We start from the raw sequence: 27,082 nt of genomic DNA on the forward strand, positions 1-27,082 counted from the left end.
CTAGTCAAAATTGCACCCGTAAAAAGGAAAAACGGTGGTTTGTTGTTGCAGATGGCCACTTTGCTCTTGGTCTCAGCGTGAAATTCATTCAAGCCCATTTATGATGTTTCGTAAACGAAGGCTTCCATATTCACTAATTTGGATTATTTCCGTTTGAGTCCTCATCTGTCTGCTGTGTTTTCTACCTGGCCACCTTCAGAAATAAATCTGGGGTCAAGGATCTTGACTAGGAGGACTCCTGATGTGAGGTTCGGCTGAAACTGCAGGGCCGGCGGGTCAAGAGCTCTTAATACTCAGTGAACCAAATCTTTTCCCAGTTCCTACTGGGCTGGCTTTGGCCAGCCTCTAGGTGTGCAGCTTCCTCCATGAGATGGACCCGGGATGGCCTCCTGCATTGGAAAATGCTGTGTGACTGTTTAGGGTACATTCTGGTCTCTCAATTTGGAGATGCATACTCCATAAAAAAATGTATCAAAATAAAATTACCTCTTAATCACTTAGCTATTACCCACAAAACCCCATGTAGGTACCAAGGGTAGGTACGGTATGTGGAGACAGCCCCAAGGGAAAGGGTGATGCGATCCAACCATCAAAAGAAATATTTTTATTAGGAATAGTTTTTCAAGCGATCCTAATCTAGATTCGGCCAGATTCTTATCTCTGAACACTGGGGTTCTCAATGTAGACACAGGCGTATAGTCAAAAGAACACGAACTCTGCTGTCGAAGGCCTGACTTCAAGTGGGTCACGTATTAATTTTGTGGTGCGTCTTCATGAGTGCTCTTGGAACCTCAGACCTCTCATCTGTAAAATGGCACAAAACCAGCTTTCCCCGGTGCTTCACAGGATGATTAGAAGGAACAAAAGAGCTAGCAGCCAATGGGAAAGTGGCCTGTGAATCTCTGGCAGGGGATCCCGATGTGGGTGGTGGTGACTGTGGGTGCCTTATATGCTCCTTCACGAGAACAACAACTGTGGTGGTAACTGCCACTCGTTTATTAAGTGCTTACTCTGTGCCAGGCACTGCTGTGCTCCAATACGTGAATTAACTCCCTTCATCCAGAGAACTTAATAGTCAGTGTTATTTTTTTCCTTTTCAAACAGGGAAGCTGAGGCACGGAGGTTAAGAAACTTGCTCGGTGTCATACAGCCTTGACATGATAGAGTCAGGAGCTGGCCCCCGAGGTGCGGCTTCAAAGCAGAACTCGTAACCATGCAAAGAGGACAGCACCCCAGAAGGAAACTGTCCCGGGAACACAGATACACCGATTCAACTTTCTGCCAGCTTTGCCCCCCACTGGGAAGACTTACTGAAGACCAGACGCTGGGGTCGGTTTCTCAGGTCAGCAGGTGGCTAGGGCCGAGAGTGTTCACAGGCTCCATTGCTGTTTTTCTCTCTTAGGCTTAGGGCCAAGTCGAGGGGAGTAACCCAAGATTCCTTTACCAAGCGTTGACTGGCGTTGTTCTAGAGAACAACCTCTCAAAGTGGGGGTGGGGGGGGGTGGGACAGGCAATGACAAATGGTCGCATTCAATAGAAATACTTTGATCCAAAACTCCAGGGTTTAAAGGCGGTGTCTCATCCCAAAACGTGACTAAATGGCCAGCGTATTCAAAGGACATACACAAAAGATAAAAGAAATAAATCCCTGTCGTACTTACTTCATAGCCTTGCTAAATAAGGACACTGTGTACATTCCCACCTGGCGGGAATTTCTAACCATAAATGCGCCTTCTTTTCCCTGCAAAGGAAGCAAAGTGTGGAAGGAACAGAGAACATTTTTGTTATTCTTGAAAACTATAGGTGGTAGGAAGATCGATCTTTTAGGTCCGTGTTAAAGGTCACTGACGGTATAGGTCATCCAACAGCTGGCGCAGAGGGGCCCCACAGCTGACCGTTCGTCCTCTCACTTGGCTCTGAGACCTACCCTGTGTGCTCTGACTCTCCCTCTCCTCTTAGTTTCTAACCCCCACTGGTAATTTTCTCTCTCTCTCTCTCTCTCTCTCTCTTTTTAATGTTTATTTTTGAGAGAGAGAGAGGGAGAGAAAGACAGAGTGCGAGCAGGGGAGGGGCAGAGAGAGAAGGAGACAGAATCTGAAGCAGGCTCCAGGCTCCGAGCTGGCAGCACAGAGCCCGACGCGGGGCTTGAACTCGTGGACTGCGAGATCATGACCTGAGCTGAAGTCGGACGGTTAACTGCCTGAGCCACCCAGGTGCCCCAGTTTTCTCCATCACAGCCTGACGTTTCAATCTTTCAGAAATAAAATTTAAAACCACATGTCACCGTATCATGCCCTTAGAAGGTATTAGAAAACCAGAGATGCAGAACAAATCGTTTGTTAAAGCCCCATGCTCCACTGGTCTTTCTTAATGACTTGTGCTAATTCTAAGCAGATCCGGATTCAGAAAGAGCAGATAATAGCCTGTGAATGTGACAGGATCCCGAGTTAGGCGGTGAGGCCACCACATTCTCGCTAGTCCCCCTCAGAGACATCATTGGTGTGCTTTATTAGGTTGAACTGTATCAAGGCGTCATTTGTGCAGGGCAAGAGTTTGCTCCTGGTGATTTCATGCCTTGAGTAACAAAACCAGGGAGATTTATTCCCTATTACATCTGTTGTACTCTGGTTTAGGTGCTAATGAGCAGGGTCGGCGTTGGGCCAGCCGGTTGCAGAGATGGCCCCCCAATAAATCATGCCCCCGACTGTGGCCCTGTGTAGCCCCTCCCGCAGGGAGGCTGGGGCCGGGCCACGTGACCTGCTCTGGCTAGCAGGGCATTCGCAAGCGTGCCCAAAGCACAAACTCAGCAAGTGCTTGTGGTGAACTACGGGGCCCTCCTCTCCTGCCACCTCCTTGGGGTCACCACGCTGTGAGGAAGCCCACGTTAGCCACGCGGAGCAGGACTGTGGCACCCCGTTGACCGCCCCCTCCCCGTCCATCCACCGGCTACATGCGGGTAGCTGAGCGGCCCCAAGCCAGACCTGCCTCAGGACTGCGGGCCTCACGGAAGGCTGAGAAATGGCCAATCTGGTTTCAAACCACCGATACTGGAAGCAGAGGAAGCGGCTAAATGGCAAGGGCCCGGTACCCCAGGGGGCGGACCCCGTGATGACGTGACTGTATGGTTAGCCCCCCGCTTTCTATGAGAAGCGCTTCCCCCCCCCGCCCCCCCCGGGCCCAGCGGGAGAGAGTCTTAGAGGCTACTGTAAAAACTCGACTGTTTACCTTTTGTCTCAGTAACTGCTCAGACTGTGACCTGGAGATGTTACCTGCAAACCAGCTGCAACGAGAAAGAATTGCGTATTTGAGAGTCAGTGGTTTTTGACTGCATCGCTGATGACCCCACCTTCTGGCGGGTCAAAGGAGGTGTCGGCCTCCCTCGGGGACTTCCCAACGTGACTGCTCCAGAGAATCACCTGAGGAGCTTTTCAAAAATACAGATTCCGGAGTCTCCACCACCTAATGATGCTTGTGGGGTGGGGCCCGCATGTCTGTATTTTCACACGGGCTGGCGCTGACGAACCGTTGGCCTCCTAGCTGGTCCCTAAGTTCTGTGTTTCGCCGTTTTGAGCGAGAGCCAGAGATTAGACCAATGAAGAATATCCCACTGGGAAAGCTGGGGTTGCCAAAGATGAAAGTTCCTGTCTTTGAACTGTATGTTTTTCTTTTACATTTTTAAAAATATTTATTGGGGCGCCTGGGTGGCTCAGTCGGTTAAGCGCCCGACTTCAGCTCAGGTCACGATCTCACGGTCTGTGAGTTCGAGCCCCGCGTCGGGCTCTGTGCTGACGGCTCAGAGCCTGGAGCCTGTTTCAGATTCTGTGTCTCCCTCTCTCTCTGCCCCTCCCCCGTTCATGCTCTGTCTCTCTCTGTCTCAAAAATAAATAAAACGTTAAAAAAAATTTAAAAATATTTATTTATTTTGAGAGAGAGAGCGAGAGAGAGAGAGAGAGCACGCAACTGAGCGGAGGAGGGGCAGAGAGAGAGGAGACAGAGAATCCCAAGCAGGCTCTGCGCTGTCAGTGCAGAGTCCAACATGGGGCTCGATCCTGGGAACCGTGAGGTTGTGATCTGGGCTGAAACGAAGAGTCAGATGCTTAACCAACTGAGCCACGCAGGCAGCCCCTCAACCCTATATTTTTCTTGTAATAATCTGATAGAGGCACCCTTTATAGCATCCACTTTCAAAGCAAATGCTTTTCTCACAAATCTTTTTTATTTGCAGGATAGCAATACATAAGCCCCTGTGGTTATATTAAGACAGTAAGAGTTATAGCCACCTGAGAAAAAGATGATGTGGGATAGCCGGGTGTAATCTTTAAATACTGCCTGTTTCACTGAGTTAGCCAAGAGCATCACGTCTTACTTTGTGTGGAGAGCTCAACAGTCCACAGAGTTGTTTCTCACGTGGGATCAATGATGTCTGTAGTCTTTTGGCCTTGGCAACAATGTCATACTAAGGAAGCGACCAGGGTGTGAGGTGGGAGGGGGCATGGGTTTGGGGCTCACAAGGACCCTCTGGCTAGAAGATAATACCCGAGGAGGGAAGAAATACCTGAGGGTGAGGGTGTGCTGTGGGGGGCGGGGGACGGAAGTGTCAGCTGGCGGGCAGGCTAATGAAGTGGCAAGAGCCATCAGCCAGCTTGGAGTTCTGGGTTCTAGACGTAACTTCCTAATAAGTAGTTGTACGGCTTTGGACAAGCCACTTAGCCTTTCTTGACCTTGGAATTACCCATTTGTAAGATTAGGATGAGGGTTGAATTTGAGAAGTTTAAAAGTCTCTTCTAAAAAACAAGGCTCTTCTAATTCTACCTTTATAGATACTATATAATTAAAACTTGAGATATTAACCGATCATTTTATTACTTAATAGTTTAAGCTAATCACAGCTAACCAAGAGACTCCTCAGGGAACATGATTGAGGATACATCCCCATGGGAGATAGAAGACAGAGATGGTCAGGAAGAAGGAGAGAAGCCTGGAGAAGCAAGGTAACATTGTGAATAAGCCCCTCCCCCCCATACACGCATGTACACTCTGCCTGTGTCGTCATTTTGTTGGGGTCTGACTCTGTTTTTAAAAAAGATTTCAGTATGTCAGTGTCAGAGCAGCAGAGGCTTAGGCCTTGCCCTGAGGTGTGATATTCCATTTAAACCTCGGTGACTCAGCCTTCAGTAGAACAGAATAGAATTGCTCATGAAGTTCTGGCTGCAAAACAAATGCTTCAGGGCCACTGATAGAGGGAGAAGCTGGGGGCACCAAGCACAGTGCAAGGGGCTGAGCCCCAGATCACACAGCCCTCTGGATCTGATTTCCCTGCGGCGTGTCTTTGACTTTGAAGAGGGCAGGTCTTTCCTGATGGATTCCCCAATGCACACCTCTCATGCACCATTTGAATTTAGAAATGATGCAGATAGAGACTCTGTTTATGGTCAGATCAGGACTTTCCAAAGCAAAGGAAGACTTCCAATTCATCGAAATGCTAACGACTAAAACCCACAATTAGAAGGTCACTCCCTTTGGTTGTCATCTATCAAAGTGCTATTATCTTTGGATATTTTTTCTTGTTGTTTGTTTGTTTTTCAACTGACTAAGAAAGCCAGGGGCCCCCGGGTCTCTTTTTTTTTATTTAATTTTTTTAAATTTACATCCAAATTAGTTAGCATATAGTGCAACAATGATTTCAGGAGTAGATTCCTTAATGCCCCTTACCCGTTTAGCCCATCCCCCCCCCACAACCCCTCCAGTAACCCTCAGTTTGTTCTCCATGAGTCTCTTCTGTTTTGTCCCCCTTCCTGTTTTTATATTATTTTTGTTTCCCTTCCCTTATGTTCATCTGTTTTGTCTCTTAAAGTCCTCATATGAGTGAAGTCCTAGGATTTTTGTCTTTCTCTGACTAATTTCACTTAGCATAATACCCTCCAGTTCCATCCACATAGTTGCAAATGGCAAGGTTTCATTCTTTTTGATCACCGAGTAATATTCCATTGTGTATATATACCACATCTTCTTTATCCATTCATCCATCGTTGGACATTTGGGCTCTTTCCCTACTTTGGCTATTGCTGATAGTGCTGCTAGAAACATGGGGGTGCATGTGTCCCTTCGAAACAGCACCCCTGTATCCCATGGATACATGCCTAGTAGTGCCATTGCTGGGTCGTAGGGTAGCTCTATTTTTAATTTTTTGAGGAACCTCCTACTGTTTTCCAGAGTGGCTGCACCAGCTTGCATTCCCATCTTTGGATAATTTTTGTGCTGGTGTTTCTCACTTAGTTTGAATTGTTCCATCAGAGGCTTTCCTGAGGGTGGATGTCGGGGAAGAAGGTGGAGATAAAGGGGAGCCAGAAGGTGGTAAAAAGGCCACGCTGTGGAGGTTTAAGGCATACAGCCTGTCTTCCCTGACGTGGCACGGATGGCTAGGGCCAGGCTGGGTTGGAGGTAAGACAAAGAGTCGAAACAGTGACGTGTACTTCATAAAACCTCTCACTGTACCTAGAGGCAATACATCAGTGACAGCACTCATACAAAGACAGAACTAAAAACAGTATAATCCTGGTGTTCGAGCAACTTAGCCGCCATTGGGTAGTAGGTGTCTAAGAGACGCAGTCTGTCCTATCACTCCTGCCTCTCCTTAATGCCACTTTTAAATAAAGTTCAGGGGACTTATTTGTCCCTATTTGTAGAAGGATTCAGTCTTAGATGTTGGAAAGGATCCTAACGGCCCCTCAGGCCAACCTGTCTCAGTATAGTTGGGGTGATCACACATTTGTATTTGCCCAGAAGAGTCTGGTTTGTGCCTGATGTCCCGGTGCAATACTTTTTTTAATGTTTATTTATTTTTCAGAGAGAGAGAGCATGAGCCGGGGAGAGGCAGAAAGAGGGGGAGACACAGAATCTGAAACAGGCTCCAGGCTCTGCGCTGTCAGCACAGAGCCTGACACAGGGCTCAAACCCACGAACCGGAGATCATGACATGAGCTGAAGTCAGATGCTTATACAACTGAGCCATCCAGGCGCCCCAGGTACAATGTTCAATAGTGCACTGTTTCTCTGTCTAAATGTCATATCTTGTATCTACGAAGACAAAGTGAAATGAAGGGAACTCCAGGTATACGATAAATCCAATGAATATGTATAGCTAGGTTAGATGATCCAGATTGAGGAAAAATATTTCCCTTAGTAACAATCTAGCTCATTATCACCTGTCATCCAGATAAATGGCCCAGAACCTCACATGAGTTTACCCTTGTAAATACAGCCTCCTGAGCAAGTCCCAGCCATCTGCTTTAATGCCTTTGGGGAAGAATAGAATAGAAACATCTATGTTAGTTTTAGAGGAATACAGAAGACTTTCAAAACTCACTCATAGTCATCCAGGTTTTCCTCTTCTTCAGATGAACTTGACTCGGGGAATCCCCTTAGGAAGAGAGGAAACAACATGAATGCAAAAAACCCACCAAGAAATAATGCAATCACCTAGCAGTGCAATATCAAATCCCTCCCTGCTTTCACCCCGTAAATAAAATTTAGACCCTTAGGGTTCCCTCTTTGTACCTGGGGAGGTATCTGCAAAGCGAAGAGAGAACCACTCAAAAGTTGAGCTCATGCCCAGTTTAATGAGAAAATGGCTCTTTGATACGGGAGGCCCCCAGGAATGTGGGTTTGTTTGACTCTTTTGAAGAGCAGGCTCATGAAATAGATGAATGCCTTCAGTGACAGCTGTAGTATAACGTTAAAAAAAGCATCTGGGTTGTGTGGAGAGCAATTCTTAGAGAAGAGTTACTCAACTCTAGGTGGTTTTTCCTCCTAGAGATGCCCAAGCCACGTATTCCACTGTTCATGCTAACACCAGTGGATATCACGACCAACGGACAGGACATATCAGTGCGAGGAGAAGTGTAACCCATGAGCCATCGGCTCAGGCCAACTTAAGGTTTCAGAGGGGCAAAGTATGTGAATTTTTTTGGTTTGCATTTACCTTAAACATGAAGTCTAGCTGCAAAATGATTGCAAATGTGCTTAGTTTTCCTGCAAATGGAAGCAAATCCTAGGTGTAAAGGAATATCTGAATTTGATTTACCATGACATCTTTGAGGTGCTGTGATTTACGACAGTCCTTTCCCTCTGGTTGCCACATGCGAAATCTTCACTGCTACGACAAAAGATACGTTTCGTAAATTTATGTTTATTTATAAATGTTAAATGACACAAATAGTTGTGTTAGATATCTTCTAGCTTCACTTAACATTTTGGCCTGTCCATTTCACTTGGTTTGGGAATTTAAGCTAATGAGTCATTTTCACATTTTTGTCCTTGCGGGGACCCCAGTAACCAGCACTAGTTTGACAGTGTTCCTAAACGAAAGAGAACTGTTAGTAGAAAAGTTGGATTAATAAATCATCTTGGGTGGGTTTGCCCTGGTTTTCTTACAGATATGCAAGCATTCGGTCCCTTATATATTTTAAGATGTAATTTTCCTCTTGGCTGTTGCGATTGCAATTAAAAGCCTTGAAAATACTCAACTTCTAACTCCACGTGGACACACGTGCTCCCGCGGGATCTTCATCACCCTCTGCCGTGTGCATCATTTTCCCTCTTCGTCTTGGGCGTTAAGCGGAACATGAGGAAGTGCCTACCTCTCCAAGTCCAGAGGCTGGTTTGTTTGAAATGTGGGACCTATTTCCTGCTTGCCTTCAGATCTCAGGCTCTTTTTCAAAACCACAACACTGGAATGCCTCCCTCTCTGCCTTCCAAAGAGCTTTGCTCACTAGCGTGGCTTTTTTACTTCCATCTCTTCATAAGACAACTCTTATTTTACTTTATTATTTTTTAAGTAGGCTCCGTGCCCAATGTGGGACTTAATTCACAACCCTGAGATCAAGAGTCGTGTGCTCTACTGACTCAGCCAAGCAGGTGCCCCACAAAGCTTATTTTAAAGCGCTAAGCAATTTATTTAGCTTTGATGTTGTTTTTAAGAACACGCGGAGAATGTCCATTGATAGTGTATCTCTTAGGTTTATCTGTATGATAGAACACTACATAGACATTCAAAATAATCGGGTAGGTTGCACAACAGTGAGAATGTACCTAGCGCCTCTGAACTGCACACTTAGAAATGACCAAGATGGTAAAATGTAGGTTATGTTTTATCACCATTCAATATTTTTTTCAAATTAAGACTTAAGTATATCCTCATGTATTTAAGTAGGAAAAAATGTCCAAGATCTGAAGTAATTCTCTATACACATTAACATGTTCCTACGGAACATTCTAGAGCAATGTATGCTAGATATTCTGCAATTCATGAAAGCATGCATTATGTTACTACTCAGAAAAAATTAAAAAGCACTTCAAACGAGGATAATTGATAAAAAGTATTATCTACTTACATGAGCTGAGAATCATGGCTGCATTTTAAAAATTCAATCTCCATGAAGACCTTTTAGCAATTATCATCATTCACTCACTGATGTAATGCTACTCACACAAAGAAGTGATTAATCAATTCTTTGTTCAGATAACTAGCTTTCTCAAGTTCTAGGGAAAAATCCAAGGTCAGGACTAAATCTTGGGGGGTGTCAGAAAAACTCAGCAGTCAAGATAAATTGTGTTTTCATGAAATATTTTTTAAATAAAAATTCATGCAAAAAAATCCATGCTGAATGACATGTCGATATTTTCAATAAAGGTAGGATCTGGCCATCCAGGGGTTGGGGGCCCTGCCAAGCTCCTGTGACTCAGTGGTGCTGACTGCTCATTTGAATACTGATCACTTTCGCCGCACGCCTTCCTCGCCAAATCCCCAGGGCTTCCGGCAGCGAGGGGACCTGGCACAAAGTTGACGTGACACCCACTCTGCTAGGATCTGCGTCTATGGATGGTCTCCTTCCACAGGAACACTGGGTTGCGGGCAAATAAATGTAACACATCCCCTCAGGCAGCCGGTGTAGATTAACACACCGGGATTCTAGCTCCACTTTGAAACGAGAGGTACCACAACTTGCTAAACCGAAAGCAACTACAGGAATTCCCTCACATTCTTCCAAGTTCTCTGTGGCCCAGGACTGTATCGTGGGTACAGTGAGGCATTTGCTTTAGATAAAAATGATGAGGATGGAAAGAATAAAAGAATCAGAGCCCGAGGGAGAAAACAAAGAAAGGAGAGGCCCGGGGAGTCAGAGAGATGTTGTGCTCCTTGACCCGTTCTCTGTTGTCGTCTTGCGATTCAATTCGGTCTTTACTGAGCAGCACGGATGGGGCTGCTTTGGTCCCTGGCGGGATGCAGTTTAGGTGCTACCTTCGAGGCAGTTTTAATTCTGCCTTTAGGTGGCATCTTTTGGCTTAAAAATGTGAGAAGACCTGGGGCACCTGGATGGCTCAGTCAGCTAAGCGTCCGACTCTTGATTTCGGCTCAGGTCATGATCTCAGGGTCATGAGATCGAGCCCCTCATGGGGCTCTGTGGTGACAGCACGGAGCCTGCTTAGGATTCTCTCTCTCTCTCTCTCTCTCTCTCTCTCTCTCTCTCTGTCTGCACCTCCCCCGTTCCTACGCATGTACGTTCTCTCTCTCAAAATGTGAAAAATTAAAAAAACAAAACCAAAACCCAAAAACATGAGAAGGCCAGTCCTGTCAGGAGAGGTGGTGGTGTACATCCTGAGAGGGCAGCCGAAGCCTCGCCGGGAGTGTTACTTGTCATTTGTAAGCACATTACAAAAGTTAGCCCACCCTACACGGTCTCACGTAAAGGATATATTTTAAAGATTCCGAGTTCTGGCACATAAGGTTATCGGGGAAAGGAGGAGAGAAAGAGGTGGGAACAAAACGCACAAGTGTTGCTTAGCTCACAGTTGAGATCATCTAAATGGAAAGTCTATGCTGTTCTGTCCCAGGGGGGCTGCCGCTGGCCCAGGCTCCCAGTTCAAGCACTGAGTGTTTCCTGAGAGGACAGCCCTAGCACAGCCAAGGCCTACATGGACAGCTTTGAGGCTGGGGTCCAAGGCAGCGAGGTAACCTCTATCCTACATGCGGGCAGCTGCAAGAAAAGCTTAAGTTTACCTTTTCAGTTTTCTTACTTGCCACCAGTCAGGGCAGTCTTCTCTTGGAATATGCTGCAAATTGACGTTTATCTGGGAGCCATAGTTTTTCTTGGAGTCACTGTCATACTGGGCGACAGTGGTACTTGAAGATGCTTCATTCATTTTGAAAATAGGAACCGCTCGAGGAATCTTCAGCTTTGGAGGAGAAGAGATTTTAATATACAGAGTGAGGCACTGATTTGTGTACTGGGAACTAACAGGCCAAGTATATCAGCTCTTAAAAAGGGTAGAAGGAGGGCAAGAAAGAAAAGAAAGGAAACTATGAAAGGAAGGAAGGAAAGAAGGAAGAAGGAAGGAAGAATAAGAAAGAAAAGGAAAGAAAAGGAAAAGAAAAGAAAAAAAGAGGAAAGAAAAGGCTGATACGGAGAATTGGCAAAGATAAGGACAGAGCAACCGGAATGCTCACGCTTTGCTGGTTGGGGTGCATAACCACCCTGAAGAGCTGTCTGCAAGATCGAAAGCTGGGTGTGCACATACCCTATGATTCAGAAAGTCTATATGCACACCCAACGTTGAAATCAAAAGACATGTAAAAGAATGTTCACAGCAGAATTATCCCAATTAGATAAAACCTGGAAAGAACCGAAATGCCCATTAAAAGGGTAAAAGAATAAACATATTTTATACTAAGCAGAAGATGCTACCCTTCTGGCCCTGAAGATGGAGGAGAGGGCCAGAAACCGAGAATGTAGGTCGCCTCTAGAAGCTGGAAAAGAAGCTGGAAAAGGCAAGGAGATACATTTTTTCCTCCTAAAGCCTCTAGAAGGAATACAGCCGTGTGGGCCCATTTTATTTTAGACTTCTGACCTTCGGCACTTCAAGAGAATACATTCGTGTTGCTCTAAGTCACAAAATTTGGGGTAATTTGTTACAGCAGCAATGAAACTACCACGGTGGTGTCCTCACACAGTAGAATTGTGTACAGCAACGAGAATCGACTACAACCATACCCTAAAGTCATAAGACAGATAATAAATGGCTCTATGCTTTCAGATTCCATTTATATAAAGGTCAAAACCAAGCAAGTAATCTATGAAGTTATAAGTCAAGCTAGTGATTACTCTCGGGGGGATGGAGTGACCAAAAAGGAACATGATGGCACCCCTGGGGTTCTGTGACGTGCCGTTCCTTAATTTGAGTGAGAGTTACGCAGATGGGTTCCGTTTGTGAAAAGGCATCAAGCTAAACACGTAGGACTTGTATACTTTTCTAAGTGCATGTTATATTTCAGTTAAAACTTCACAGAACAATGTATAAGCTCTCAATTTTTCATACTTGTATTTTTACTTTTTTTTTTTTCAGGGATCGACATCCTGGAAATTTTAGTTATGCAGGACACTGCTGTTTATGAGCTATGCTGTGGTTCTGCCCAGAGATAAATGCAGTGGAAAGTTCCCTAAACGGAAATCTGAACAGACCGGCTAGAAGGTGGATTTTTAATTTCCTCAGCTCCGCAAAGTAAGTTCTCTCCTGAATGTTCTGATAAAAACGAAACAAAGGAAAACATGCTTTTCACGATACTCGCTCTGATCCCTGATCCCTTAGGGCAACTTACAATCAAAACAGACTTAGAAACCCTTGACCACTGATGTGCCGGCCTGATAATCTTCAGCACATTTCCCAAACAATTCCTGGCCAGAGATTAGATGCAGTGGTTTCTGGCTCCTAAATTATCCCCAGCTCTTAGATTTGTTTCAAATAAATTGTATTGGATTAGATTTTGCATACCATAAAATTTACCTTTTATAAGGGTAGGATTCAGTGACTTTCAGTAAATTTGTCAAGTCGGGCAACCACCACCACAATCCGGTCCAAGCACCTTGCTGGCACTCCTGTGGGGCCCCTGTGCACATTAGCGGCCTCTCCCCATTTCCATCCCGGCCCCACTCCTCTCAACCTCTTGTCCCTGTAGGTTTGCTTATTCTGGACATTGCTGTTAGGTGTTTTACAAGGCCATAAATTCCAAGCTTCAGGACTAGAGCATGGACGCAAACCAAAATAGCAATGTTGCCGATAACAATAAAACCCTCAAGCCTTCATAACTGTATTAGTTTCCTTAGGCTGCCATAACAGATCGGTACGCATCTAGTGGATTAAAACAACGGAAATTTGTTCTCTCACAGTTCTGGACGCCGGGGGTCCACCACCAAGGCTTCAGCATGGCTGTGCTTCCTTTAGAAGCAATTGACACGATTTGACCTACTCCAGTAGTGGATTTCTTTTTGTCCCGCATGTTGGTTCACAAAAATTATATGGTTTTTACTCGGAAAGGGAGAAGTGTGTGTGAATGTGTACCGCTGAAAATAAGTACCCAAGACACCAGAGAGCTGATGGATGGGTAGAGACCCTCCTTTACTTTGAGGATGGCTTCCAGAGGATCATTGGGAGGCCACTTTATGTGTCCTCTGGCATGCGAGGAGGCTGACACCTGCCTGGGAAGCCGAAAAGCAGGAGCGAAGGCTACAAACCCAGGAAGGCAGAGCAAAAGCAGAGCAGCAGCCTGTCGTGTGAGGCACAGTGAGCCACAGACTGTGGTCCTAACCAGAGAAGTCCAGGTTTTGTTTGTTTTCCTGGAGGCCAAGTCCACGCTGGGGAGAGGGTTGGCTGGGAGCCATCTTGAAAGGAACTCTTCCTGAGATGGGTGAATTGGCTCAGCAAAATGCGAGGACCAGAAACCCAAGATCTAAAGGTGAAGACATTCCCTCTGTCATAAAACTACATTTGGATCTGCGCTCTCGCGGCAAACCCACACAAGTTGCCCAGAGGCTAAAGAATCAGCACTGGAAAACTGTCTCACCCAGAAGCCACCCCTACTGAGTCATGATGGGATCGGCCACGTATAACTGTTTTTCATTAGCCCCCCTCTTCCTGGGGCCCAACTGTGAAAGAGTCAGAAATTTCAGCTTCTTCATGACCCTCACCCGAAGCAGGCTTCCATCTGAGCCATGTGAAGGGGAGGAGTTGTCACTCAGAGTGATGTTTGGAGTGGTAGGATGATAACATCGGATGGGACAATTTAGAGGTTCTTCCCATGACTATGAGTCATTGGGAAATTTTATTTCAAAGGAGAGTGACCAGAAAACTGGGGCATCTCCTGGAGATTCTGTTCAGAGACAGAGAACAAAAGCACACCAAGTGGCTTTGAAGGGATAATGGAGGGAAAGACTTAGGTTAGTTTCTGCTTGTGCCCATTCCTTCTCTAGAATATTCACGTGAGGCCGACTTGGCCATGCTGGTGCTGGGGGAGGCATGGCGGTAAGTAACAGCTGCCTGTTACATGTGATGCCATCTTAAGGACTTCTCCTGCTTGCACCCATTGTTTGGTGACTCTTATGTGCTTATAGGTTAGAAAAGGCATTAACTACAACAGTATCATTCGATACTGCCATTGCTCTTGGTGATAACTCACGGTTTCCCTCTCTTTGCTGAGCAGTCTGAATGAGGCCCATATTTTCCACTCTTGAATCCGGCAACTCATGGTTTATGTAATATATCCTGACTATGCAAACATTTTTTTTTTTTTTAATATTGACTTACCACTCTGTCTGGGAAGGTGGGAGCCCTGTGTTTCTCTTCATGGGTTGTGACGTGCAGATCAGCATCTGAAAAGCAAAGCCAAGTCGTATCAGAAGGAACTTTAAACAAAGCAAGCACCCAGTGTCATGAATGAAAAGAATGAACTAGCTTATGTGATCAGTGCTTCAGATGAAATGAATTCAGACGCACCCTTTGGAGTGATGTTGTTACTTTCCCGTGTAACACCCAACTCGAACACCACTCCTCCGCCTCTGGTGATCAGTATTCTCCCCAAACAGATAAAAAATTCAGATTCCTCTCAATCCTTTAAACTGTTAATTTATATCTCATTTCCACCCTGTATTTGAAGTACAGATGTCTAATCTCGTTGGGTAATACCTATGAGGCTTGGGGTCAGAATCCATGTCTGATTCCTCTTGGAGTAACGCATACAAGATGCTTGTAAGTAGCTGATTTATGAGTGAACAAACCTATCCTATGCTTTTTTTTTTTTCATTTCTTATGGTAGTTGTTGGTTTCTCTTTCCACTTGCGCCTGTGGGTAGATGCCCAGCCATGAGGGTGAAGCCGTCAGGTGCCTTGTAAGTACAGTGGCCGTGTGGTGTACTAACCACGCTGGAACATTCCTTACAGGGATCGGTAGCTTTTAATAATTACGCCAGGTCCCCAGCTGCAGAAGGAGACTGATGCAAACAAACTGGGGCGCATGGTAAACTTACTTATAGGCCTGTGTCCCAGAAAAGGAGTGGTCTAGGGCATTTTGGAGACAGAAGGAAGCAAAGACTCTCAACTGTTTCCTTCCAAGTAACTGTACCCAGGGGCTACCCTGTAACTCAGCAGAGAAGGCCAAGGCAGGAAGTTCTACTTGGGCAAATAGACAATATCATAGCTGCTCATGGGCCACAGCACCCGCAAATTCTGTAGTTTTCTTCAGAGGCTGGCAAAGAGCCTGTTGCACCCAGAATGCATGGCAGATGCCATCCAGGCAGAGCCTAGGAAGATAATCCCGAGGCAGTGCTCTCTCTGCCCTTTTTCCCCCGCTTCTTCCCAGGGAGTTAGGGCGGTAAGGTCAGAGCTAGAATCTGGCCTGCTGGGTAATGATGCCAGATCTTGAACAGAATAAGTGCGGGGGATAATTAATGCTGTAAGGAAACATTATTCCTTAGTCCCTTACAGTGGAGGGAGGATCCATAGACAACAATTTCTATATAGTTCATTAAACCACTATAATTGGTGAGTATAAAGGGCAATGTGGTATACTTAAGATTAATAAGTATTCATTGTGTAGTCTAATTAAGATAGAAAACACAATGAACATTTACTCATTGATTTTGTTGCCAAATTACTAGTAACGCCATCAATGTGACTGTCAGGGGTGAATACCGTGATGGAGTGAAGTTGAATAATAGCTCATGTCCCTGTGTGTCTTACAGTTCATGAAGTGGGATCACACCGCTGATCTCATTCAATTCGTTAAAGGTGGAATCCTCGCATATTTTGCCCAGGCTGGTAAAACCGCTCCCAGAATAAGTTCTCCTTTTTAATTTATTTGCAACTTAATATTGCGAAACAGTGATACGCGTCTAAAATACGTGGGACTGCCTCACGTAAGTATCCTGGAGATGGAAGGGGACCCCATAGGGCACAAGCAGAAAACAACCTAATTCCTTCCCTCTGTTAACCCTTTAAAGCCACTGGGTGGGCTTTCTTTTCTGTCCCCAGATAAAGTCTCAGGCAGATTTTCTTAGGAATATAACTCTGGACAGAATCTGATTGCACTTAAGGCAAACCCTTCACTACCTTCTGTGACGTTATTAAGAAACCAATAAACACGTACAGAAATGGCAAATCCTTTAAATATGCCTTTTAAAATTAGGTCGTCCATCACTTTGGTATCTATGGTGATTAAAAGTGTTAGTTACATTTTATCCTGTGACATATTTTTTTACAGAATGGTGGTTTTTCTGATTTATTATTTTATGTTATGAACCATGGTGATATGTTCACCACATTCTACCCATTTGGTGTTTATGTTAAACCAGGAAGAATTATGGGAGGAAATAAACAGCTTGATTGATTCATGATTCCAATTAAAAAAAAAACCTTTCTCATGAAAGAATGCCGGATGTTAATATTGTTATTATTTTAGTGAACATGACTCAATCGACTCTAGAACTGGGCTTCATCTGCCCGCTAGCATTTTTTGAGGCTGGATTTTCATGATGTCAACCAATCTGGCACATCTTGTTTTCCCGAACTTGGTGAGCTATTATGGAATTTGGCAGGTTTGCCTAACGGGGCAGCGTCCACCCCGGGTCCAGCCCAACAAAAGGGTCACATTACATGCTTCCCAGAGGGTACATCCTGGGGCCGCTTTGCAGCTCTGCTGGCAGCACAGGAACTTTCCATCCACGAAGAACCCACTGTGGTACTTGATCAGCAGGTGGGGGTTGCCCCTTATCTCTGGGGAACAGGCAGGAAGAAAACACAGCATGAGCAAACGTTGGCCCAAGAGAAGAAACACGTTCAGTAAGTGCTGTTATCACAGAACAATGAAAACCTTATTTAATGGTTCCCGAAGGATATGTCTTTCACTCAGAAGTTAATAAGCCAAAAAAACCCAAGAAACCAAAAAAAAAAAACGTTGAACCTGGCATATAGTGAGAACGACACAATAACTTGTATCAGCCTTACCCAAAAAACTAGAAAATGTATATGCGGATCAACTCGGTGATCTAGGGTGTTAGAAATACATCTGTAAAGATAGTAAGGGGGTTATGGTACATGGTGTTCTCTTGTAGGAGGCTGGAGGATAGGACTAAATCTTAGCAAGAGAGGGAAAGAAGGTTCTCAGCAACATGTACTTCCCTCCACTCTTCATTTTGGAACATTTCAAACATACCGATGAGTTTGAAGACTGGTACAACAGACGTCCATATACCCTTCACCCAGATTCATCAATTTTTAACTGTTTGCCACATTTGCTTTATCTTTCTCTTTGTGCATACATACGATTATTATTAAAAATTTTTAAGTTGTTACGTTTTGTTAACCATTTGAGAGTACGTTGCAGATATCATGACCTAGAAAATATCACCCATAAATACCTCAGCACATAACTTCTGTTAGCAGCGACAGTCCCTTACACAACCGCAGTACCATTATCAAATTCAGGAAACTTAACATGATACAATAGTCTTCCTGAATATTTTATATTCAGTATTGTTCCAACTGTTTCAATAATACCCTTTATAATTATTCACTGTTTCTGATTGGGGATCCAATCCAGAATCACATATGGCATTTAGTTTTCTAGTTTCCCTTGATCTGGAACCATCCCTCATCCCTGCTTTGTCTTTCATGGCTTTGACTTGTTTACACTAAAGAACGAATGGTTTGTGGGGCTCCTTTTCTAGGAATATGTGCATATTTAAAAATATGTATACGGGAGCAGGGCAATGTTTAATCCAGAGAAATGAAATTCTAATACTGGAGTAGAATCCCGTGTCTACACCAAATTAGCCTCTCTCAAAATACAGCAGAGAAACCCACGAGGTCTTAGTAGAGATCAGTTCAAGAAGGTTTTCTAGGTGGGGAGGGCTGGTTCTATATGTGACTTCAATTCTTTTCTTCTTGATTTTATATTCATCTTAAGGACTCCTTATATTAGTCCCAGGAGAGTCCTGCTCTGATTCAAGGAAGTGTTTGGAGATAAGAACTGCTTGGCTGGGTCAGTGGATCATATCCAGTCTTTATGTATGTAAAGCATCCAGCGTAGAGTTTGGCTCAGAGCAGGTGTTCAGTGAACAGTAGGTTTTAGTGTCATCGTTCCCTTAGTTTAGCTCAGCTCAGCTTAGCTGAAAGTGCTGGCATTAAAAAAAAAACTTTACTAAATATTAATGGGAACTAAAGGGAAATTATTCCAGAAGTAACAAAAAGCAAATGGGGTTAAGAATACCATACACTAGGGGCATCTGGGTGGCTCAGTCAGTTAAACATCAGGCTCTTGATTTCGGCTCAGTTCATGATCTCACGGTCATGAGATCGAGCCCTGGGTCGGGCTCTGCACTGAGGATGGAGCCTGCTTGGGATTCCGTGTCTCCCTCTCTCCCTGCCCCTCCCCCACTTGCTTGTGTGCGCACATGCTCTCTCTCTCTTTCTCAAAATAAATAAACATTAAAAAATAAGATTGCAACACACTAGTTTCTGACCTTGGTCCCCAAATGGCCATTGCAATTCCTTGGGCATATTACTTGCCTTCCTACTCTCCGGGCTCCTACCGCGCCCCACCCCTACCCCACCAGGCCAGGATTCCTGTTATTTCCTACTGCACGAATGAATTTCGATTCCTGGGTGAGTAACTCTTTTCCAACCGAGTCCAAAAGTCCACGTTGTGACACTCCCACCATTTAATGATGACAAGAAGAGGAACTCATGTCTGTTAACGTGTACATAGGAGTTTCCATATTTCCCCTCACGTGTATCGTCTCGTTGAATCTACTCAACAGAAGTAGCACTTCTGAGACTCAGCCCCAAGCTGTTTCTACTCGAGTCCAATGCACAGACGCCAGCTTCCCTGTCAACCCCCCTTCCGTTTTCACTTTTGGAAAGGGCACGCTTTATCCACATCTGGTCAGCTGAATTCAGAACCATGGTGGCTGACGCTCCCTGAGTCCCCACTCAGTCAGCCCAAACCTCCCGACTATAGGTTACTATCTGGAAAGTTTTATGTCTCCGGCGCCACCTCGGTTTATAATACCTGAGCTAAACAACGGACAGAAAGTCTTCATAGGGGAGAGGATTTAAGTGAGGAAACTTCTTTGTTTTCCTGTGGCAGGTTGGCCAGCCTGACAGCTGATACCATGCTCCTCTTTTGTTTCCTTCAACCTGACAGCCGATCTCACCCACCTTCTCTCTTCCTGTTTTCCAGCATGAAGGCTGGAAACCCCACATACTGTCTTCCAGCCTCCCCTGCACGTAGAAATGGCCGTGGGATACAGTTCTGGCCAGTATGACACGTGCACAAGTTTGCAGGTTACGCTTGTGAAGAAGCTCAGAGCCTTTCCCAGAGCCTCCCAGAGCCTTTCCCAGATGGCAGAGCAGAAGGTTAGGAGGAGCCTGGGTCTTTACCCGACTTCACTGGGCTGCTGCATTGGCCCTGGGCCATCTCCCTCTGGACTTGCTAACCGTGTGAGGGGAACAAATGTACATTTGTTTCAGCCAGCGTCCGGTGTCGTTTTGTTTTGTTTTTTAAGTTTGTTTATTTTGAAAGAAAGACAGAGGGAAAGAGGGAGGGAGGGGGAGACACACACACACACACACACACACACACACACACACAGAAAATCTCAAAGGCTCCATGCTGCACAGAGCCAGATGCGGGGCTTGAACCCACGAACCGTGAGATCACCACCTGAGCCAAAGTCAAGAGTTGGAGGCTTGACCGGCTGAGCCACCCAGGTGCCCCTGTTTAGTGTCTTTTTACCTGCACCCCCAAGCATTACTAACTGATACAGATGGCTTACTGTGCATGTGGCGGCTTACTGTGCATGTGGTGATAGGGCCTCTCTGAAGTTTTATGAGGGGCTAGGAGATTCACCTTTGCTTCTCTGTCCCTGCCTTGCTTTGTTTTCCATCTGCCTTTACCCGAGCTTCCCAGGGCCAAACCCAAAGCTTCCTGCCATGTATAGTTCCAGAAGGACCCACGAAGGACTCTAGGGAATGACTGATAGCTGCACACAGGAGGTGTCTACATAGCAACTACTCCTACGAAGCCCCCCCACCCCGCCAAAGGGAGACTGAGTGGGGAGCATCTCAAACCCCTCCTGGAGGCCCCACTATAACCACAGGGGCTCACGTGGGTGTGGAGGATACTTTAGTGTATATGTGCGTCATTTGTGTGTGGCTCATGATCACTCGAGGGAAAAAGAAATGTGATCTCCCATTTCACAGGTTGGGAAACTGAGATCCAGAGACATGAGATGGTTTTATTAGGTGACACAGCAAAGCAGGACTTGGACGCGGATTTGTCTGTCTCTAAGAGGGATGCCCTTCTCATTTCACCCCGCTGGTAGCGGGTAGAGGGAGGCTACTCCCCTCACCAGACCACTCAACCTACAGAATAGGCGGCTAAACCCTTTCGTGCAAAGGGAAGATGAAGTCCTGCGTGTGGAACAAGAAAAAAAGGATGTATTTGCACCAAAGTCGGTCATCGTCTACAGTGGTATAATTTGAAGTATACGGAGAAAGAACCCGCATCTAAAACTTAAATGAATTAAAACAAAACCGTACCCTGCCTGGGGGCTTAGTACCTGAAATCACACCAATAGAGTCATTCATTTGAGTCATATACTGTCCTCACACTCTGACCTACCTTTAAAATAAAAACATCCCAGGGAAAAATATCATAGCACGAAATTACTAACCATTTTGTCTCTTCTGCCAAAGGTTGTCACCAGAGCAGCCTAAGAATCCCTGAGTAGAAGCTTCATGAAATCCCCAGTTTTGCCTAGCATTTCTACTGCCCTGGTTCAAAAGCTGGGTTTGGGCCACCGAGTTACGAGTTCTCCATTATTAGGTACGCGACACTGGCCACGTCTATTTATTTCCATTCATCTGAGAAAAGGAGAATAATATTACCCCCTTCCATAGAGCTGTCGAGAGGATTACTTAAGAAAATACTTTACAGCGTACTTGCCACAGTAGTTGGCAGATAGTGAGTACTTGGTAAGTATTAGATAGAACTTTCTGTAAACATCCAAAGTCCAGTAGCCACAGGCCCCACGAGAACCTAGACTTTGCCCTGGTAAAGGCACAGCGGGTGGAGAGCAGGTGGTCTGGCTGCCCCCCCCCCCACCCCGCGCTGCTGGGAGGACACAATAGCTGCTCTGTGCGGGTGGGGAGCGGGGAGGAAGGGAATCGGATCCACAGGCTCGCCCCGTGTAACAATGAGAATGCAAAATGAGAATGAGCATGACCCATTCTCTGAGGTTCCTAGGAAAAGCAGTGGATTCTCCCTTGGCAGAGGGCCCTTTTACTGCCATATCTTTCCTCCACGGAGCCTCAACAGAACTCAATTGGTGGCTATCTTTAATGAATTTTCCAAATTACCTTTTTGTAATGCTTTCAACCACTGACTTCGGCTCTCTTCGTTTGATGCGTAGACATAGAGAAGCCCGTCTTTATAGACAATCTGGAAAGGAAGAGATTGGGTTCATTGAGATATAATTGCATCCATGGTTCATTCCGGGGCAACTACACGTTTTCTGGGATCCAAAAGAAAAGTTGAGTTTGCTTATGAAATATGCAATACCTTTGGAATTAGATAAAAAAATCTAGTTCTTTTTATCCTCCACCCCCCCCCCCCCAGTTTGTTTTCTCCCAGACACTTCTACATTTGGGAAAATCATGGCAATGAGGCATCTGACATTCGTGAACACTGAGGTCCCAGAGGTCCCAGCATACATGCCCTGGACCATGGAGAATTATGAAAGTACAAAATGTTAGCTATGACAGATGTCTTAGGAATGTTCTGGTCCATCCATCAACCCAGTGCATGACTTTCTTTATACCCCATTGGGAAATGTTTACCTGTTCTATCCTTAAAAATATCTTCAGGGATGAAATGTCCTTTACCTTTGCTATACCACCCTTGGCAATTTCCATATATTCTGATCATTATATAGTTCCTGCTTATATTGAGTAAAAATCTGTCTCCCTGTTACTTTGTTTCCTTGGGTCATGTCCCACCCTGGGAATCCCCAGCATAAATCATTTTCTCTTCTTTAAGATGCTTGTTTAAATGTTGGAACATTATAATGTCTTCCCCAGATCGTTCTCTAGTTTATTGCATTTTCATGGGTAAATGTTACAGACCACTTATTAAATATCTACTACTGTCTGGAATCTTTCCTAGATACTTTAAGATTTTAATCCAATTTCAACGGTATGAAATATATACGATTATACCCACTTTGTAAATGAAGAAACCAACTCAGGGGGTTGAATGTGTTGTCTATGGTAAATAGACAAATATAAGCAGTGGAGTTAGGAGCTCTGTGCGCCTCCAAAGCCTGTGTTCTTTTGAGTGTTCCATGCTTCTGTGATAAGAATATGAAGCATCTTCCGTGAGCACACATTCCCCTGGTTTCTTCCAATTGAGCAATGTTTGCTTTTAAAATAGGAAGTATGGGGGCGCCTGGGTGGCTCAGTCGGTTGAGCATCCGACTTCAGCTCAGGTCATGATCTCACGGTCTGTGAGTTCGAGCCCCGCGTCGGGCTCTGTGCCGACAGCTCAGAGCCTGGAGCCTGCTTCAGATTCTGTGTCTCCCTCTCTCTCTGCCCCTCCCCCGCTATGCTCTATCTCTCTCTGTCAAAAATAAATAAAACATTAAAAAAATTTTTTTTAAATAGGAAGTATGGCCTGTTCACCAACCAGATGATTTTATTTCATTTTTGGCCACAGTTCCCTCGAGTCACTACCCCTGGGTAGTCTGACCATCAGAAGGACAGTCGGTACGTCTGCCTTTAGATCGGAAAGATAAGTATTAATGATGTAAGAAAACTAGGGCACGATGCAGATCAAGCCACTTCCAAAGGGTACTGTAGGCACACTTTCTGCACCATACCATTGCATAAAATACTTCAGGGTAAAATGCAAACTCCTTAGTATGCTGTGCGAAGTCTTTCATGATATGGCCGTGCCCACCTTTCCAGGCTCATCATGTCCTTCACTTGCTCACAAGGCTGGCGTTATTCCTACTTCACCTACAGGGCCTTGACATCTGCTGTTTCTTTTGTTTCACTGCCCTTCCTGTTTTTGCCGGGCTAACCACTGGTCTTTCTTAACCCGAGGGTCACTTCCAATAGATAGATCATCTCCCTGACCTTTGGGAGTGAGGACTGAGCTTCCGCTTCCTGGGTCACCATGGCTCCTCTGCAGACCTTCATCTTAACGCTCACCCTCACTGCCTTATAATGATCTGGAAATGCCTTGGGGACAAGGATGGCATTTGATTCCTTATAGTGTGTCTAGTACCTTGTAGCCCCTTGGAAATGCTTAGCAGTGTTTGATGATAGAATGTGAGGCCCCAGGGCAAGTCAGGCCACTGTGGCTACTTGCTCATCCTTTCTTTTCTCCCTCCAAGCGAAGCAGATCGGTAGGTAGAATTTCAGCAAAATGCCCAGCTCCCATCTGGGGACGTGTCAAGCCTTGTCACTGTCTTCATCGTTTCGCAACACCTTTGGTTATCGGCCATATGTTGAGTTCACAATCGAAAATATTAAAACAAAAGCAATCCGCCCGATAGAACGTTGTCCCTGTCCCGCCCCTTACCTGAAACGGATACTGTCTTTCCACAGGGGTCTGCTCCTCAAGGTTTACTTTCTCCACGCATCTGATTTTCTTAATCTCAATTGATCCTTTTCTGCTGCCTCTTTTCTGAATTAAAAACCAAAATATTAGATGCCTCATGCAATGCACAATGGCACACAAGGAAAAGCATAAAGTGAAGGTTATCCTAGGAGGGAGATTGAGAGGTGGGACGGCTATGTGAGAATTCTTCCAATTATTCCATCGTGGTCAAAATCCAATGGCAACAGAATATGTTTTCGAGTGTGGACACAAGCTCATATATACGCCTCCAAAAGCAAGTCTTCAAGCAGTACTTAATTTTGTTTGATAATCTTGAAACACATTTCCAATCACCTGTCACGTGCTTGCTTAATCCACTTGGGAAAATCAAAATTTAACTCCAGGAAGCATCTTAATTTTGTTCCAATTTTAAGACAGTCTTTCAGTATTTCTGCTTTGATAGAATTCTCAGCTTTATAGAAATAGTCTTATTTCCAGCAGAGTGTTAAGGCAGGGTTTCTTATCTTCAGCACTCTTTGGGGCCAGATCGTTCTCTGTTGTGGGGGCTGTTCTGCACGTTATAGGATGTTTGGCAGTAACTCTGGCCTCTACCCACTAGATGCCAGTAGCATACCTCCCCCCCCCGCATCACGATAACCAAAAATGTCCCCTGGGGGGGCCAAATCCCCCTCAGTTGAGGACCACTGTTCTAAAGGGTACAATTTGCCTCAGTAAAGTTAGCCAGTATTTTAAAGCCCTTTATCTTGAATTACTCATACCTTGGTTAAGAAAAGACCATGTGATAAGTGAGGGCAAGTTGATCTTTACTGTGTAAGCTAAGAAGCGTGACATTGTTCCATTATAATTAAGCACTTTGTGGAGACTTAAGAAAAATAAACAGTACAAAAACAATGGAATAAGTAGGGTCTCACCATTTTGTCATATTCATAGTAGGAGAGATTTGTTTTGGTTAAAACAAAAAGCCTCTCTTTGTAATTACTTGGCGACATTTTCTTTTTTTGCTGTGACCTTTTGAGAAGAAGTTCTTCTAGAATGGATTTTGTGTCCATATCGTCGTCCTAAATAAAATAAAATAATGAAAATGAGTGTGTGTAGCACCCAGCTACGTTCTCTTTTAGCCTTCAGAATTTTTAGCCAACTCTTTGTCAGCCAGGGATAATATAAATAATATAATTTCTACAACTTATATTTAGGACTAGAGAAAAAAATTTAACTAAGCAGTCTCTTAAATACACATGCGCCTGCCCTTCATTCCTACTGCTTTGGCTCTGACTGGTATAAATATGTTGATTTGTTGGATTTGCTCAAACTTTGAAATATTTGGACTCCAGACAGCTCACCATGTCTGAAGTGATTGGCCAACAAATTTCTCTCTGTCAATGTGACTCCTCTTTGACCAAATCATCCAAACCACTGTGAGACCCTGATAGCATTGTAAGTGCTACCCACAGTTCCTGATCATAATCAGAGCTTTAACATAAAGGGCACGGATATGATTTTCAGGATTTCTGAGAACAGAACATTTAAAAAACGCTACCCAAATCAATTTTTAAGAAACTGAAAAAAAAAATTGGTACCTTACAAACTAAAAACAGTCTTGCTTTTCCTTCCCAAACCATGTTGCCGTGAAAGTTTAAGGTATTTCTAAAAAATAAATACATTAACTTTCTGGTGCTACTAAGACTGTTGCTTCACCCTCAAGTCTGATATCAGATCTGGTAACGAAAAGTAATGTTTTGTTTTGTTTTGTTTTAAAGTAATGTTAAGTAGTGGGCCGCAAAAGGTAAACTTCGTAAGTTCTTTGTTTTGTGAAATCTCAGGATTATTAGCAGTCAGAGGTTCAATAATTTCTCTCGTTCTTTGTCTACTGATAATCTGCGTATCGTTAACTTTACTCACCTTACATTTGATCAGCTCGGGTGTGCTTGTGGGTCCTTAACGTCGAGTCAACTCTCGAGGTCTAAGCAAAAAGTTACTGTCCTGAGGCACAGGTGCTCATATTCCCTCTGGCTATGCCAAGATCATGGATTACAAAGAACATATTTGCATCCTATTTATCACTCTCTATCAGGAAGCACCCACAGAGGCACTGCTCTGTGTGGATGGGAGAGGATGCCAAGTGAACCTGTCCAATCGTTAAAGGCCACTTCTCACTGGCCCAGAGCGTGATGGGCCCACTAAGGCAGGGAAGCGGGAAGGAAGGGAGACACATTGAATAAACCACCATCAGGTCCAGCCAGCTTCCCTCCTGACATAGACCACACCACTGTAGAAATGGGAATCAAAAAGTCAGTGTATGTTCATTATTTATACAGATGAAGTGACTATTAATCCCTCAAATGTTCTCTAAGGGCATCGATTGCTTTAGAGGCAGAAGTAATGGAAATCTTATCCAATACAAATCTTATCCATCGGTCACTTTTTGTTTTGAATATCGTTTTATCTGGAAAGAAAAGCATAATTCCTTTGGGAAAGTAGAATGGGTTTCTTTTGACCACAGTGGGTGCTATTTGTCATGGTCACTGGTTTCTTGGCCCCTGGACTCAAAGATGGGGCAGAGGTCGGGGGTAGTAAACCCAGCAGGACCTGGGAAGACAGGTACACCTACTTTTCACCTTTGCCTTCGTTAGAAACTCTACACATATGCCTGGTCAGATAAGATTTTTTTTCTTTTCTTTTCTTTTCTTTTCTTTTCTTTTCTTTTCTTTTCTTGGGGGGGGGGGGGGAGCGGAGAGGCACAAGCAGTGCAGAGGCAGAGAGAGGAGAGACAGAATCCCAACCAGGTTCCACACCCAGTGTGGAGCCCAACACAGGGCTCAAACCCACGACCCTGAGATCATGATCTGAGCCAAAATCAAGAGTTGGATGCTCAACTGACTGAGCCACCCAGGCGTTCCCAGATAAGATTATTTCCTATACCCAGAGTCAATGGCCGGAAGAGATTTGCTTGAAGGGTTACTGAAACTGTGCAGGGTCTAGTGTTTTTGAGTTAATTCCCCTCTTGGGGAGCCATACCACACACTGGGTATAGTTTTAGGGCACTTTTGCCTTTTCTATTCCTGCAATTAAAAGT

The 27,082-nt window shown here is 44.8% G+C and overlaps 1 protein-coding gene across 4 annotated transcripts in view; it reads right to left on the minus strand.

Annotated features, from left to right (window-relative positions):
- Positions 1-27,082, minus strand: part of BMX (BMX non-receptor tyrosine kinase) — a 52,262-nt gene that overhangs the window by 21,235 nt on the left and 3,945 nt on the right. For 2 of the 4 annotated variants that reach the window (XM_053891817.1, XM_019417959.2), the window contains exons 2-11: positions 24,921-25,067; positions 23,971-24,075; positions 21,747-21,828; positions 16,980-17,099; positions 14,638-14,702; positions 11,060-11,235; positions 8,084-8,155; positions 7,367-7,420; positions 3,226-3,280; positions 1,662-1,741 (exon numbers count right to left, since the gene is read on the minus strand). In XM_053891817.1, the coding sequence (XP_053747792.1) occupies positions 1,662-1,741; positions 3,226-3,280; positions 7,367-7,420; positions 8,084-8,155; positions 11,060-11,235; positions 14,638-14,702; positions 16,980-17,099; positions 21,747-21,828; positions 23,971-24,075; positions 24,921-25,067 (956 nt within the window). Of the gene's footprint in view, positions 1-1,661; positions 1,742-3,225; positions 3,281-7,366; positions 7,421-8,083; positions 8,156-11,059; positions 11,236-14,637; positions 14,703-16,979; positions 17,100-21,746; positions 21,829-23,970; positions 24,076-24,920; positions 25,068-25,908; positions 26,710-27,082 lie in introns of those variants that run through there. The other 2 variants (XM_019417961.2, XM_019417960.2) reach the window with 2 other exon arrangements.

This window comes from Panthera pardus, unplaced genomic scaffold (assembly GCF_024362965.1).
Source record: "Panthera pardus isolate Hobbes unplaced genomic scaffold, ASM2436296v1 HiC_scaffold_27, whole genome shotgun sequence".
In the NCBI taxonomy this organism is placed as follows: domain Eukaryota; kingdom Metazoa; phylum Chordata; class Mammalia; order Carnivora; family Felidae; genus Panthera; species Panthera pardus.